This window comes from Trematomus bernacchii, unplaced genomic scaffold (genome assembly GCF_902827165.1).
Source record: "Trematomus bernacchii unplaced genomic scaffold, fTreBer1.1, whole genome shotgun sequence".
NCBI classification, from domain to species: Eukaryota; Metazoa; Chordata; class Actinopteri; order Perciformes; family Nototheniidae; genus Trematomus; species Trematomus bernacchii.
In genome coordinates, this window is record NW_022987542.1 from 365,808 (window position 1) to 383,521 (window position 17,714).

The 17,714-nt window shown below is 42.9% G+C and overlaps 1 protein-coding gene across 1 annotated transcript in view; it reads left to right on the top strand.

The window, feature by feature from the left end:
* The window catches only part of LOC117476187 (DENN domain-containing protein 4B-like), a 51,914-nt gene that overhangs the window by 19,375 nt on the left and 14,825 nt on the right, over window positions 1–17,714 (top strand). Inside the window, 13 exon segments of the mRNA XM_034122557.1 lie at window positions 432–687; window positions 1,445–1,514; window positions 3,179–3,348; window positions 4,571–4,812; window positions 5,963–6,029; window positions 6,542–6,600; window positions 6,818–6,962; window positions 9,756–9,931; window positions 10,584–10,684; window positions 12,271–12,486; window positions 14,278–14,423; window positions 16,533–16,666; window positions 17,333–17,447. Coding sequence (XP_033978448.1) covers window positions 432–687; window positions 1,445–1,514; window positions 3,179–3,348; window positions 4,571–4,812; window positions 5,963–6,029; window positions 6,542–6,600; window positions 6,818–6,962; window positions 9,756–9,931; window positions 10,584–10,684; window positions 12,271–12,486; window positions 14,278–14,423; window positions 16,533–16,666; window positions 17,333–17,447 — 1,897 coding nt within the window.

Here is a 17,714-nt window from a genome sequence, read left to right on the forward strand (position 1 = left end):
GCAGATAGATCACCTGAAGATAAAAAGGTCTCTACGAGTGAAGGCTGGATGAAGGTCAGCTTCACTGGAGCCCGTTCAGAATCACTCAACGGACTTCCTGTCACACGGGAACTAGAATTAATACCTGACTGCAGTTTGGGAAATAACCAGAAGGGCTCACTAAAAAGGTCCGGCAGTGGCTCAGTCAGTAGGGGCTTGGACTGTGAGCCGAGTCGCAGGTTCAAGTCCCCGAACAGACGTAAAATGTTAACTGTAACTTATTTGACAGATTTCACAACTGTCGACTTTTATATATTTTGCTCTTTAGTTCTGTTTTATTTTGTTGGTGAGACTGACTGAGTGCTGATTGGTTGAGACTGACTGAGTGCTGATTGGTTGAGACTGACTGAGTGCTGATTGGTTGAGACTGACTGAGCTCTGAATGCCCTCAGGGTGCTGTATGAGGGGAAGGAGCAGCTGAAGCCGGGCTGGTTCGTGATCGAGACGACGCCCTACAGCCGCTCTGCGTCCCTGAGCTCGGGGGGGGGCCCCGCGGCGCACCGGGTGTTCCTGATGTACCGCCGGGCGCTGGACTCTCAGGGCCTCCACACGCTGGGCGTCACCGACATCGCCCTGCTGCTGCCCGGCAAGGCAGAGGTCGCCCCGCACACCTTCTGCCGCGTGGACAAGAACCTCAACACCGGCATGGTGAGCGTCTGCGTGGGGGAGGGGCTTAGTATATGTATATATAACATGTTCATACTAATGCTCAACTCTTTACTGTGATATCCTGTTTCAATAGTTACTTTATCACTTTATAGGGTCTTAGTAGGGGTACCTGTACTTCAGTGACTAATCTGATTACAATTCAACAGACAGAAGTGGTTATTGGCCAATTCATACATTTAGTTAACTGTTTGTGAAACTGGTGGATATTTGTGTTTTAATTTGCTAATTTATTTATTTGAATGCATGGTGAGTGTCTGTGGAGGGTAGAGGGTCTTAACCAGGGTTGGAGTTATGTGGGAGCCAATAAGGAGGGGTCTGAGCTCTCATAAGGAGGGGTCTGAGCTCTCATAAGGAGGGTCTGAGCTCCTATGAACGCAGTGGGGGTCAATTTATTTGAGCATTTCTCCAAAACTACTAAAAAGTAAAAAAACTGAGAAATTAGGAATACAATCTTCCTCAATCTTGATTCATTCTCAAATCACGTGCGGTTAGACTGTCTTAGACCGCTGCATTTATATAGATATTTAATTAATGTGATTAGAAATAAAGCAAAAATAAAACCTCATTAATTGGTTTTACGATGTTTTAGTTGCTGGTTTTTAGTTTGTTTTATTCTCTCTGTTTTGGTTGGAAATGACTGTATGTGTGTTTTAAAGGTCTTACATTAATAAAGTGTGTGTTATATGTATGTTTTCTTGTTAACATGATGTGTGTGTGTGTGTGTGTGTGTGTGCAGTGGGGTCCGGCTCTCTACGTGTGCTACAAGCGAGCCGTGGCCAAAGCCAACGCCCTGCTGTACGAAGCCAGTGAGTATCTCTGCACACAGGAAACAGAGAGAAGAGAGAGACATGTGGTTTATTTGAACAACAGTCTGTTCTAAGTTATTATACATGAGAGTAACACATGCGTCAAATTACGGCCCCGCCCACTTTTGGGGGAAAACAAAACTGTCATTTGAACGGCGATCGAGCCTGAAGCCACAGAGCACATGGTTTTCAAACATTTCTGATCGGATTGGCAAAAACTTCTGAATTTCTATTGACCGCCGTTCAAATGAAAGCGTTGTTTTCCCCCAAAAGTGGGCGGGAGTGATTCTGAAATATTCACACATTATAGAAATCCGTTATTCTCTGAGATTACTGCTGAGGTCACAGTGGAGAGAAAAACTGCAATTAATTCAATTATTACATATATGAGAATAATTAAAGTAAAAGAAACTATACATATGTTTTATAAATTAATAATAACAATAAATAATGCATTTTTTTGTTTCTTGGATATAATAAAATCCTCTGTTACTTATTTAGGAAAATATAAGTGTGTGAAAAATAGAAATTATATATATTTTTCCAAAATATTTGAAAAAAACGAACTGAAAAATTCCCAAAAAGTCATAAATATACGAGAAAAATAGAATTAAGTAAAAAAAAAGTATATATATACAGATTATACATTTTACATTTATATTGTGTTCAATATGCTAACACACTTAATGTTAATATCCTACTTTCAATTGTGTTAGCTGTAACTCCTTCATTGTTTTTTTTGACAGATTTCACCGTTTTTTATATATTTGTACTCTTTAGTTCTGTTTGATTTCTACTTTATTTTCACATTATGTGCAACGGCTCGTTTAAACATGACGAAGTAATCCTATCCAGAGGAGGTAGAAGTACTCAGGTCTTGTACTTGAGTAAAAGTAGAAGTACTCAGGTCTTGTACTTGAGTAAAAGTAGAAGTACTCAGGTCTTGTACTTGAGTAAAAGTAGAAGTACTCAGATCTTGTACTTGAGTAAAAGTAGAAGTACTCAGGTCTTGTTCTTGAGTAAAAGTAGAAGTACTCAGATCTTGTACTTGAGTAAAAGTAGAAGTACTCAGGTCTTGTTCTTGAGTAAAAGTAGAAGTACTTAGATCTTGTACTTGAGTAAAAGTAGAAGTACTCAGATCTTGTACTTGAGTAAAAGTAGAAGTACTCAGATCTTGTTCTTGAGTAAAAGTAGAAGTACTCAGATCTTGTACTTGAGTAAAAGTAGAAGTACTCAGATCTTGTACTTGAGTAAAAGTAGAAGTATTCAGATCTTGTACTTGAGTAAAAGTAGAAGTACTCAGGTCTTGTACTTGAGTAAAAGTAGAAGTACTCAGATCTTGTACTTGAGTAAAAGTAGAAGTACCAGAGTGTAGGAATACTCTGTTGCAGTAAAAGTCCTGCATTCAAAATGTTCCTCAAGTGAAAGTAGAAAAGTATTCTCATCAAAATATAGTGAAAGTAGCGACAGTAAAAGTAGTCATTGTGCAGATTGGTCCATTTCAGAATAATATATATGATATGTTTTATAATGATTGATCATGAAAGTGTTCTCAAAGCTGGTAAAGGTGCAGCTAGTTTGAATGACTTTGTATACTGCAGGGTAGCTTGTGGATTTACTCCAGGTGGAACTAAAGGCTGATTTAGAGTTATATCTGATCTCAGGTCTGCTCAGCCGGTACCCTCAGGAGGACCTCGAGGCGTTCCCTCTCCCTGAGTCGGTGCCGGTGTTCTGTCTGCCGATGGGCGTCACCGTGGAGAGCTGGCCTCTCAACACCAAGTACCAGCTGCCCGTGTTCTCCACCTTCGTGCTCACCTCCGCCTGCGGGGACAAGGTGGGCACACACACACACACACACACACACACACACACACACACACACACACACACACACGCACACGCACACGCACACGAAATATTATAAGAAATTATCTGAACGTCATGTGGACATTTTACAGAAAAAACCCAAGAGGTGTCTGAAATAAATGTGAAAATATAAATGAAAAATTTCCCAAACTATTATTTAAATTGGTCAAAATGTCTCGAAAATATCTGAAAATTAGGTGAACATTTTCAATAGAATATCCAAAGGGTGACTGGAATATGTGTGAACATTTAATTTAGAAATATTCAAAACTTCATAACATTATTTTCAGATTTGACACATTTTATTAACAATTTTTTTTTTTTTTTTTATTGCCAAAAGGTGTCTGAAGTAAATGTGAAATTATAAATAAAAAATATTAAATTAATACAATTTGTCAGAAACGTCTGAAAAAATGTGAATTCTTTCCAGAAAATACCCAAAATGTATAAAGATTGGTCAAAAATGTCTGGAAAATATCAGAAAACGATGTGAAAATGTTCAACAAAAGAACCCAGAAGGTGACAGGAATATGTGTGAAAAATTGTCCGTAAAATAATATTAAATCGGTCAATTTGTCTGTAAGCATTCAGAGAATTATGTGAATATTTTTTACAGAAAATACCCAAAAGGTAACAGAAATATGTGTGAAAGTTGTCCAAGAAGATTGGTCAAAAATATCTAGAAAATTATGTGAACATTTTCAACAAATTAGCCAAAAGGTAACTGGTATATGTGATCATCAAATATATGTGATGATTTCCCCCAAAGATCATAAAATAATGTGTCTGAAATATCAGAGAATTATGTGAAAATGATCAACAAAAGGTAACAGGAATATGTGTGAAAGTTGTCGAAGAAAATGTATAAAAATTGGTCAAAAATATCTGAAACCTATCAGAAAATGATGTGAACATTTTCAACAAATTAATAAAGTTCCATCTTATCTCGCATTTGCAAAATCAGTGAATATAAAAATAAATATCATATTCCAATGACTTGTATATAGACTACTCTTGCACTATTTCTATTATATTTGTATTTGACTTGCACTCTTGTATCTGTGTTATTGTGTTGCTCAGTGGGAGGAGCCTGTGGCCTCAGATCTTCACTGTAGCTCTGAACACATGACCAGAAAAGCCTGTAACCTTGAATATAATCTAAATGAGTGCATTTCTCACCCCCGCTGCAGGTGTACGGCGCAGCGATCCAGTTCTACGAGTCGTTCTCCCGCGACCTGCTGTCGGAGCGGCAGAGCGTTCGCCTCGGACTGCTGAGCGTCGTCGACCGTCGGCCAATCAGCAGCCGCAGCCTGCAGGTGAAGAAGAGCATCTGCGTCCTCTCACACTGGCCCTTCTTCACCGTCTTCCAGAAGTTTCTCACCTTCGTCTACAGATACTCCATCTCCGGACCCCACGTGCTGCCGCTCGAGAAGTCAGTGCCGCTTATCTTTCACACTCAGTCACATCTTAAAGCTCTCCTATCATGCAAAGTGTACTTTTTAATGTCCTTTATACATCACTATGTGTCCCCGGTGTGACGGGAGACTCACGCAGCGTCAGAAAATAAAACCCTCTCTCTTTTCCTCCGTACCCACATCTCTAAAAACGGGGGAACAACGGAGCTGATCCAGATTTGCGTCCGATATGACGTAATATCCAATCAGAAACGTTGCTATCAGAAACAATGCCCGACTGTTTAGGACGTAATATGGTCTGTGTTTACATTAGCATGCTAGCACTCAGAGCTAACCTGTACTGGAGAGAGCATGTGTGAAGAAGCAGGAAATCAAAAGGAACTCACCGTGTGGTAAACCTGAGAGAGAGAGAGTTTGAGCTCCGTACTGTGACGTCCCGGTTCGTGGAAAGTGGAAAATAACATATAACCAGTTGAAATAATAGGAAGTTGTTTAATGAAAGTGCGCAATAACATTGGCAACAAGCAGCCTCAATCAAAACAAAAGGACCACCAACCTAGCTGACCACTGTTAACAGAACTAACACAGAATGTACCGAGAGACGTCTGCCACAGATGCAGACCTCTCGACTAACTGAGGTGCACACAGTCTTGTATCTGTCCCCGGAAGGTGTGTGCGGGGATTGGAGAGTCGGGCCCGGCGTGCTCCAATCCAGATCTTCGGTCACGCCTACCGGGGGAGGGACAGGAAGCCGGCATCCAATGGCGTCAGGGCAACGGCACAGCTCATATACATAAACAACACACAGCTGCAAACACTTAGAGACAGGCTAATGGGCAGAGAGGAGGCGGCGGCCGTAACCATACTGTTTCAGGAAGAATCCTTCATGTGGTTTGGAACATGATATGGAGTTTAATCACGGCAGCATTTAGCTGAGTATCTGAGTCCTCTTTCTAAGGACCCAGAATCAGCCCTTTAGCAACAGGCCTGAAACAGAGGGATGTGAGGGATGTTTGGTATTTTGAGCAAAACACGTCACAGATGTTTTTTATATATTTGTATATATCTGAGACCCATAAAATATGCCTAAATATAGCTTGATAGGAGATCTTTAACATTTAGCATGTGAAGGATATTTATTCATGGTATTTTTCTTTATCCTTGCAGACACATCTCCAGCTTCATGCACAACGTCCCGTTCCCTTCCCCGCAGCGGCCTCGCATCCTCGTTCAGGTAAACGCTCCAAACCTTAAACCTGTGTTTGAATGTCTCTGATTGTTCCTCGTTCCCCGTAGACCACGACCCGACCTGGGTTATTGTGTCCAATCAGAGCAGAGCAGTCGTTTCATTGATTTCAATGAGCAAAAATAATTGATTCTTCAAATGACTAAATACTTAACTGCTGATCTCTCAGGTGGTGTGTGTGTGTGTGTGTGTGTGTGTGTGTGTGTGTGTGTGTGTGTGTGTGTGTGTGTGTGTGTGTGTGTGTGTGTGTGTGTGTGTGTGTGTGTGTGTGTGTGTGTGTGTGTGTGTGTGTGTGTGTGTGTGTGTGTGTGTGTGTGTGTGTGTGTGTGTGTGTGTGTGTGTGTGTGTGTGTGTGTGTGTGTGTGTGTGTGTGTGTGTGTGTGTGTGTGTGTGTGTGTGTGTGTGTGTGTGTGTGTGTGTGTGTGTGTGTGTGTGTGTGTGTGTGTGTGTGTGTGTGTGTGTGTGAGATTAGCAGTGATTTAACGTGTGTTTCTTCACAGCTGTCTCCCTATGATAACCTGGTTCTCTGCCAGCCCGTCTCCTCTCCGATACCCCTCAGGTACTTTCACTGCAGTACTAGTACACAACAAGTACACAAGCAAAGTACACATAGTCTCTGTGTGTGTGTGATCTGTATTACAATTGTATACATATTTTAAAGAAGCTTACTTTGTTTTTATTCATAATTTGTAATAATGATGAATGTTATCACAGAGCCAGTTATAATGGTATCAATGTGTGTGTGTGTGTGTGTGTGTGTGTGTGTGTGTGTGTAGTGGGGCGAGTTTCCTGAAGCTGCTGCAGAACCTCGGTCCGGAGAACGCCTGCACTCTGCTGCTGGCCGTCCTCACCGAACACAAGCTGCTGCTGCACTCTCTGAGGCCTGACGTGCTCACCTCCGTCAGCGAGGCCCTTGTCTCCGTGAGACACACCACACACACTCACTCACTCACTCACTCACTCACTCACTCACTCACTCACTCACTCACAGACACACACACACACACACACACAAACACAGACACACACACACACACACACACACACTCACTCACTCACTCACTCACTCACTCACTCACTCACTCACTCACTCACTCACTCACTCACTCACTCACTCACAGACACACACACTCACTCACTCACTCACTCACTCACAGACACACACACACACACACACACACACACACACACACACACACACACACACTCACAGACACACACTCACTCACTCACTCACAGACACTCACTCACTCACAGACACACACACACACACACACACACACCACACACACACACACACACCCCACACACACACACCACACACACCACACACACACACACACACACTCACAGACCATTTACATGCACACAAACCTATACACACTACAGGAAGAATAGCAGAATAGGGCCTCTTTAAAAACGTCTTAAATCAGCCTTGCATCGAGCTGAACGCTGACGCAGCCTTTAAAGGTCCCATATTATACTGTATTTCATCAGTGTACTATAGGTCTCAGATATTGATACTGATTCTGAAGTGAATAACGTCCCGTCTGTCTGCAGATGTTAAAGGTCCCATGTCACGGCCATTTCTGCTGATCATAATTCCATTGTTGAGTTCTACTAGAATAGATTCACATTGTTCAATGTTCCAAACTCACATTGGTTTCTCATACAGCATCTCCGTATAGTATGTGTGTTCACTCTCTGTCCTAAACGGCTTGTTGGAGCTCCTGCCCCCCCCTCCCTGTGAGCCCAATGTGCTCTGATTGGTCAGCTCGCCCACTCTGTTCTGATGAGTCCACCACCGTTACAGCGGAACATCAGTGTTTATGTGTTACAATGGCGTTTGTTAGCAACCAGGAAATGACACCAGTAATGACAAGCAGATGAGAATGCTGCGTGGGGTCTGGGTGCCGTGTTGGCGGGACGTTGCGGGTCTCGCTGCTCCGCCCTTTGAGGCTCGAGGAGCTGACAGTGTGAGCTGGATTACTGGTGGTCTCTCCCCAGATGTTAATAACGTCCTGTCTCTCCCCAGATGTTAATAACGTCCTGTCTCTCCGCAGATGTTAATAACGTCCCGTCTCTCTGCAGATGTTAATAACGTCCCGTCTCTCTGCAGATGTTAATAACGTCCCGTCTCTCTGCAGATGTTAATAACGTCCCGTCTCTCCCCAGATGTTAATAACGTCCTGTCTCTCCGCAGATGTTAATAACGTCCCGTCTCTCTGCAGATGTTAATAACGTCCCGTCTCTCTGCAGATGTTAATAACGTCCCGTCTCTCTGCAGATGTTAATAACGTCCCGTCTCTCCCCAGATGTTAATAACGTCCCGTCTCTCCGCAGATGTTAATAACGTCCCGTCTCTCTGCAGATGTTAATAACGTCCCGTCTCTCTGCAGATGTTAATAACGTCCCGTCTCTCTGCAGATGTTAATAACGTCCTGTCTCTCTGCAGATGTTAATAACGTCCCGTCTCTCCCCAGATGTTAATAACGTCCCGTCTCTCCCCAGATGTTAATAACGTCCCGTCTCTCCCCAGATGTTAATAACGTCCCGTCTCTCTGCAGATGTTAATAACGTCCCGTCTCTCTGCAGATGTTAATAACGTCCCGTCTCTCCCCAGATGTTAATAACGTCCCGTCTCTGTGCAGATGTTAATAACGTCCCGTCTCTGTGCAGATGTTAATAACGTCCCGTCTCTCTGCAGATGTTAATAACGTCCCGTCTCTCCCCAGATGTTAATAACGTCCCGTCTCTGTGCAGATGTTAATAACGTCCCGTCTCTGTGCAGATGTTAATAACGTCCCGTCTCTCAGCAGATGTTAATAACGTCCCGTCTCTCCCCAGATGTTAATAACGTCCCGTCTCTCCCCAGATGTTAATAACGTCCCGTCTCTCCCCAGATGTTAATAACGTCCCGTCTCTCCCCAGATGTTAATAACGTCCCGTCTCTCCCCAGATGTAAATAACGTCCCGTCTCTCCCCAGATGTTAATAACGTCCCGTCTCTCAGCAGATGTTAATAACGTCCCGTCTCTCCCCAGATGTTAATAACGTCCCGTCTCTCCCCAGATGTTAATAACGTCCCGTCTCTCCCCAGATGTTAATAACGTCCCGTCTCTCCCCAGATGTTAATAACGTCCCGTCTCTCAGCAGATGTTAATAACGTCCCGTCTCTCTGCAGATGTTAATAACGTCCCGTCTCTCCCCAGATGTTAATAACGTCCCGTCTCTCCCAGATGTTAATAACGTCCCGTCTCTCAGCAGATGTTAATAACGTCCCGTCTCTCTGCAGATGTTAATAACGTCCCGTCCCTCCCCAGATGTTAATAACGTCCCGTCTCTCTGCAGATGTTAATAACGTCCCGTCTCTCCCCAGATGTTAATAACGTCCCGTCTCTCCCCAGATGTTAATAACGTCCCGTCTCTCAGCAGATGTTAATAACGTCCCGTCTCTCTGCAGATGTTAATAACGTCCCGTCCCTCCCCAGATGTTAATAACGTCCTGTCTCTCTGCAGATGTTAATAACGTCCCGTCTCTCCCCAGATGTTAATAACGTCCCGTCTCTCTGCAGATGTTAATAACGTCCCGTCTCTCCCCAGATGTTAATAACGTCCCGTCTCTCAGCAGATGTTAATAACGTCCCGTCTCTCTGCAGATGTTAATAACGTCCCGTCCCTCCCCAGATGTTAATAACGTCCCATCTCTCTGCAGATGAGCTTCCCGCTGCGCTGGATCTGTCCCTACATCCCTCTCTGCCCGCTGCAGATGGCGGCCGTGCTGCTGGCTCCGATGCCCTTCATCGTGGGCGTCCACTCCAGCTACTTCGACCTGGAGGACCCCCCCACCGACGTGGTGTGTGTGGACCTGGACACCAACACCATCTTCCAGTCAGTACATCAAATACTGCAGTACTTTAAGTCAGAGTACCGGCCACTCATGGCAGGACCCTGTGTTTAATGTTTCCTCTGAATAAAACGTGTGTGAGGAGGATATATATATTAATAAAATGAAAGGTCAAATATTGAAAAATACAAACATAAAAAGGGAATTTAAAAGAAGCCTTGAATCATGATTACATTTCAAAAAAAATAAAACAATAATGTAAAAAATACAGTTATAAAGTCAATAAAGTGTAAAGTAAATATTATTTTTAATTCATACGAACATTTCTTTTGAAATGAGACGTTTAAAATGAATTGATTTACAAATATAATCTCTCATTAGAACGCGTTCGTCACTCAGGATCCAATCCAACTTTATTTATGAATCACTTTAAAACCTGCAGAGAAACCCAGAACCACACAGCGCAGCTCACAAAACACAAACAAATAAAGGTGAGAACACAAAATAAACAATAATAAAAACAACTGCCTTTTAGTAAACCAATATACCATTCAAGAGCAACCAGAGCGCTGAGGAGAAGAGCCCACTGAGGGAGTTCCAAGTGAATAAAGGAGGGCAGCCACTTTCTGGATCTGATCAGTTGGGTTTTTTTGGCGATTTAAATAAAAATATAGTTATTTAACTTTTATTTTTCAGGTCAGACGACAAGAAGCCGCTGTCATGGCGATCTTTACCCAGAAAACCCGGCAAGACGCTGTTCAACACGCTGACCAACCTGCACAAGACGCTGGAGCAGAGTGAGTGACACGCAGGGAGGATGGAAAATATAACAAAAGGTCACGCTCTCATTTGACCATTCGTCAGAACGGTTCCTCTCAGTCAGGATCTTTGTCGCTGGTTTGAATCTTAAACATTGACCATTTCTCCCATTTCTCTTCACATTGCAGTCTCAGTCGATATGTCAGTTTTTCCATCATGAATTTCTCGCTAGAGGGCTTTACTTTTTAACTGAAACAGGAAGTGTATTGTGTGATGGAAACTTCTGCATCAATGGAGACTCAGAGAGACACGGAGAGAGAGCAGGAACTTTGATGGAAACACTGACGGTTTATTTGGAGCTTCGGCCGGAGAACAAAACATGTTCTGTGTTTCTGAAGATCTCTACCCCAGACACCATGGGTGTTTCTCAATCTTGAGTACGCTTGCTTGGTAGCACATGTCTTCCGAGTCACTTGCTTCAGAAGCGAGTCAAGAATACTTCCTGGCATTCGGAAAACGAAGAGTGGAACAGGCTAGCAAGTGTGCAGGTGTGCGTCATATGAGAGGCCCCGCCTCTTACATCTTCCGCCACAGATTTGGGGAAATTGGTCCGTGCGCAAAGCATTGTGGGGATTTTAAGACCGCGGAGTCTACTCATGTTCAGCCTCGATGTTTCTCCAAACGGAGTACGCCGGGCTCGGTAGATTTCCAAGTATGCTGGAGATTGGAACAGTACTTCGGAGCAGCTTTACTCGACATTGAGAAACACCCCGTGTATTTAGCTCTGAGAGAAGAATCAACTCCAGAACAAGATGAATCCTAACACCTCTGTCAGCTGACGCCAACAGAATTTGAGCTTTAATCATTTACACCAGTGCTTCTCAAAGTGTGGTCCGTGAGCGCCCCCTAGTGGTCCGTGAGTATATTGGTAACATTTCACATTAGAAATTAATTAATTAATTAGAGTTTTCCGCACTCTCGCGGGAATATCTCCGCAAAGGAGCGAGTTTAAGTTTCACTTTCAATTGATATAGCCCAGCGCAACCCCTTCCTCACACATGTTGCCACCTGTTTGTTCCATTTTCAGGCGATTTGTAATCTGTTCTAGAGAAACGATGTGATTTTGGATATTTGTGGAGTTAGGTGGTCCTTGGTATGAACAAGTTTGAGAAACACTGATTTACACAAACACACTTCAGTTATATATCATGTAGAGGGGATTTATACTGTATATTATTTCTGTGTTTAAACAGTGAAACAATATGCTCCGTGTGACTCATGATGATATTGTGTGTAAGAGTTAATGATCTGTATTTTGTGGTGTTGAGCTTTTGACTTGGATAAATACAAGAGTTCAGACTAATAGCCAGATCATTCACTTGAGTAAAACTAGCAGTACTACAGTGTACAAATACTAAAGTAAAAGGGTTAGAAAGTATTTATATAATAATAATACAATTTATTCACGATATAGCACACTTTAAAAACAGCGTCATCTCAAAGTGCTTCACACTTCAACGTGAGTAAGATGATTTGAAAAATATAAAGTATGGATGTGAGTCTCTGGGTCAGAGTTCTGGGCCCAGGAGCATATTGTAATGACAGGTTCCCGTGTCCCCTGCAGTCTGCACCCCCGGCCAGGAGGAGGCCACGCTGGAGTTCCTGCTGACGGACTACGATCAGATCTACCGCAGCCAGAAGCAGCTGGAGCTGGAGATCCAGGAGGCCTTCCTGCGCTTCATGAGCGTCCTGCTGAGAGGGTACCGCTCCTTCCTGCTGCCCATCACCCAGGCCCCGTCTGACACCACCACCGACTGCAGCTCGCTCTTCAACCTGCAGGGTGAGAGGCCACGCAGTCACAAGCATCCTCCAAAGAGAAAATATGAAGAGAGCTGCATTGGTGCAGGACAGTTTGTCTCCGTCTACATCTTATATATCTGATATATATATCATATTTTCTTTCCTATTAATGTATTTTATGAATTAGAGAGAGAGAGAGAGAGAGAGAGAGAGAAAATTCACATTCAAATTGTAATTGGGCTTAAATGACTTTAATCAGTAACTCAACCCATCCTACTCGATGGAAGCAAAGGCCCTCAAACAAAGCAAACGTTTGACAAATGGGAAAATCATCCAATTGAAAATGCTCACAATGAGTTTTGCAACCGCATCCTCCTGCAGAGCGGAATTAGGCACCTTCCCATTATTAATAAAAATCCAGAAACGATCAATTAAATATTGGCTACATCTAAAAGAAAGTGAGCCCCACTCCTACCACCACAAAGCCCTGCAGCATGAAGAGATGAACAAGAGTCCCCTCTCTCAGCTGGTCCTGACACTCTGTTCACAAACCGGTTCAGACTGTCATCAGGACCAGTCTGAGCCCACATCTATTAGAGCAGTGGTTCTCAACTGGTCAGGCCTCGGGACCCACTTTTTACTTGGTCAATACATCGCGACCCAACATTTTGAAGCACTCAAATCTATTCAACAAAAAATCGTGCTGTAATATATACGCTTTTGAGCATACAATATTAATAAAAGTGAAGTACAGTGCTTATATCCCTTATATCCCTTCACAGAACTAAAGTATGCTTTTAAAAAAGGTTTAATGAGATGATGGAATCAAAGCTGAACTATATAAAAAGGCACACATGCTGAAAACCCCAACCCCAGCAGGGGGTCTGGGGGGATTCTCCGCGACCCACTTTGGGTCGCGACCCACCAGTTGAGAACCACTGTATTAGAGTCAACCAGATTATAACAAAACACACAAAAAACGACCTCACTTATTGGAACACTGAATCCCAAACACAAAGTAAAATGCAGTGTTACCTGGCCCTACAAAGACAGCACACTGGCAGCCTGAGCACAGGGACTGATGTTACACACAGGAGGATGCTGACAAAGTAGAGTGCTCACAGCCTGGCCTTAGAAACAGGTACAGAGAGACAGACAGGTGAGAGACAGAGAGGGAGAGGGAGAGAGAGACAGAGAGACAGAGAGACAGAGAGGGAGACAGAGAGACAGACAGGTGAGAGACAGAGAGACAGAGAGGGAGACAGAGAGACAGACAGGTGAGAGACAGAGAGACAGAGAGGGAGACAGAGAGACAGACAGGTGAGAGACAGAGAGAGAGACAGGTGAGAGACAGGTGAGAGACAGAGAGAGAGAGACACAGCCTGGCCATAGAAACAGGTACAAGACAACATGGCTGCCAAGAGAGGAGCGATCATGCCCACAGAGTGAGGAACTGCTGTGGAGACAGAGCTCTTCCTCCACAATGCCCAACTTTTGAACCTGTACACAAACAATTCTTCCCAAAACTCAATCATAAATATCCTCAAAGGTTTAAAAGAGAAAAGTAAAAAGTAAAAATACTGCTCTGGAATACATATAGAGCTGCATTGCCTACATCTTATATATCTTATATATACATCATATTTGATGATGTTTAAATGTATTATATTAATTTAATTAATCTGTGTTATTAATGTTCAGAGAGAGAGACTTTCTGTTCCCCCGGTGTCAGTGCATGTCAATGGTCTGCAGAGGCTGAAGTCCCTGTGCTCCCTCCAGAGGGACTTTCTCTCCCGCACTATAACCTGACAGGATGGTTTCTACTCTGCAGGCTTCCTGAAGTCTCGGGACCGAACGCAGCAGAAGATCTACGGCCAGCTGACGAGGACCCAGATGTTCACGCAGTTCGTCGAGGAGTGCTCCTTCGTCAGCGACCGCCACGCCTGCCTCGAGTTCTTCGACGAGTGCGTCCAAAAGGTCGGGAATACCACCGTGACTCACTTTAATATCGCTGGACTCTTTAAAGTAGAGACACTACATACTGATATGCACCTGAACATCAGCAGGAGGGGACTCTTTAAAGTAGAGACACTACATACTGATATACACCTGAACATCAGCAGGAGAGGACTCTTTAAAGTAGAGACACTACATACTGATATACACCTGAACATCAGCAGGAGAGGACTCTTTAAAGTAGAGACACTACATACTGATATACACCTGAACATCAGCAGGAGAGGACTCTTTAAAGTAGAGACACTGCATACTGATATACACCTGAACATCAGCAGGAGAGGACTCTTTAAAGTAGAGACACTACATACTGATATACACCTGAACATCAGCAGGAGAGGACTCTTTAAAGTAGAGACACTACATACTGATATACACCTGAACATCAGCAGGAGGGGACTCTTTAAAGTAGAGACACTATATACTGATATACACCTGAACATCAGCAGGAGAGGACTCTTTAAAGTAGAGACACTACATACTGATATACACCTGAACATCAGCAGGAGGGGACTCTTTAAAGTAGAGACACTACATACTGATATACACCTGAACATCAGCTGGAGAGGACTCTTTAAAGTAGAGACACTACATACTGATATACACCTGAACATCAGCAGGAGAGGACTCTTTAAAGTAGAGACAGTACATACTGATATACACCTGAACATCAGCAGGAGAGGACTCTTTAAAGTAGAGACACAACATACTGATATACACCTGAACATCAGCAGGAGAGGACTCTTTAAAGTCGAGACACTACATACTGATATACACCTGAACATCAGCAGGAGAGGACTCTTTAAAGTAGAGACACTACATACTGATATACACCTGAACATCAGCAGGAGAGGACTCTTTAAAGTAGATACACTACATACTGATATACACCTGAACATCAGCAGGAGAGGACTCTTTAAAGGAGAGACACTACATACTGATATACACCTGAACAGCAGCAGGAGAGGACTCTTTGAAGTGAGACACTACATACTGATATACACCTGAACATCAGCAGGAGAGGACGCTTTAAAGTAGAGGACACTACTATACTGATATACACCCTGAACATCAGCAGGAGAAGGACTCTTTAAAGTAGAGACTCGGGGGGCTGTACATAACTGATATACAACCTGAACATCAGCAGGAGAGGAAACTCCTTTAAAAGTAGAGACCGACTACATACTGATATACACCTGACATCAGCAGGAGAGGAGACCTCTTGTAAAGTAGAGACACTACATACTGACATATACACCTGAACAATCAAGCAGGAGAGGAACCTCTTATAAAGTAGAACACTACATACTGATATACACCTGAACATCAGCAGGAGAGGACTCTTTAAAGTAGAGACACTACATACTGATATACACGAGAACATCAGCAGGAGAGGACTCTTTAAAGTAGAGACACTACATACTGATATACACCTGAACATCAGCAGGAGAGGACTCTTTAAAGTAGAGACACTACATACTGATATACACCTGAACATCAGCAGGAGAGGACTCTTTAAAGTAGAGACACTACATACTGATATACACCTGAACATCAGCAGGAGAGGACTCTTTGAAGTAGAGACACTACATACTGATATACACCTGAACATCAGCAGGAGAGGACTCTTTAAAGTAGAGACACTACATACTGATATACACCTGAACATCAGCAGGAGAGGACTCTTTAAAGTAGAGACACTACATACTGATATACACGAGAACATCAGCAGGAGAGGACTCTTTAAAGTAGAGACACTACATACTGATATACACCTGAACATCAGCAGGAGAGGACTCTTTAAAGTAGAGACACTACATACTGATATACACCTGAACATCAGCAGGAGAGGACTCTTTAAAGTAGAGACACTACATACTGATATACACCTGAACATCAGCAGGAGAGGACTCTTTAAAGTAGAGACACTACATACTGACATACACCTGAACATCATCAGGAGAGGACTCTTTAAAGTAGAGACACTACATACTGATATACACCTGAACATCAGCAGGAGAGGACTCTTTGAGTGTGTTTCTCATGTTTCTTGGTGTGATATCTCTTCAGACGGACGTGGAGAAACCGGAGGAGGTGCGTCTCATCGACCTGGACGAGTCTCACGGAGGAGAACACACCGTCTTCATCATGCCTCCGGAGGAACCGCAGGAACCGGACGGCTCCGAGTGCCCCGCCCTCTACAGGTACACCACATTACAAATAAAATATCGTGTTAACATACTGCTCCCATTAATCGTGGAGAATATTGAAGTATTTCTTATAAATGCACCTCTTCCATCAGTGAATGGACGGAAATGTAATTCTCGATCATTTGTGATCTATTTTTTGTGGAAATGTACCACTTCATTACTTCGAAATATATAACAGTTATTTCATTTATTTTTCTCGCCAATAATTCTCTTAAAATCTGTAAATCTTTACGTTCATTTCTGGGGTTTTTTTCTTGTAAATGAACCACCTAAAATATGGAAATATTCAACAAAAGTTCTTGTTAATTTGTGTTTTTTTTTCGTAAATGTACCTTTTTTTAAATCCTGAAATATTCAAGTTTTTTTTGTTGTTAATTTGTGTTTTTTTTTTTCACGTTTATCAACCACTTAAATCTCTGACAAAATTCTAGTTTTTTTTCTTTCATCTCTAAGAATATTCACAATCTTTCTCATAAAATAGTGACCCAGTGAAGTTACCACTTTAATGTGAGGGAAGGTCCACGCTTTGTTTCTCAGGAATGATTATTAATAAATCATATTAAATATATATGTTGTATCCCACTATGGCCCGAACACACCACTGTAAATATAATGTTAAATTGTTAATGTTAAACTTCTTCACGGTCTCCATGGTTACAGTTACGAGACGTTCCCCTCTCTGAGGCCCGAGCTCTTCGAGCGGCCCCAGGATCAGATCAGGGTCCCCTTAAAGGGCAGCGCCCCCAGCAGCCCGGCCCCCCGCCGCACCAAACAGGTACACACACACACACACACACACACACACACACACACACACACACACACACACACACACACACACACACACACACACACACACACACACACACACACACACACACACACACACACACACACAATCATAATACAACTGCATAATCAGTCAAAATAAAGTACATTCTTTCCACATCATGCAGCCCTAATATACATTTATTTTCTTAAATATGAATAAGATGAGATGGACCTTTATTAATCCCCGTAGTTTAACAGCAACAGGGTGAGA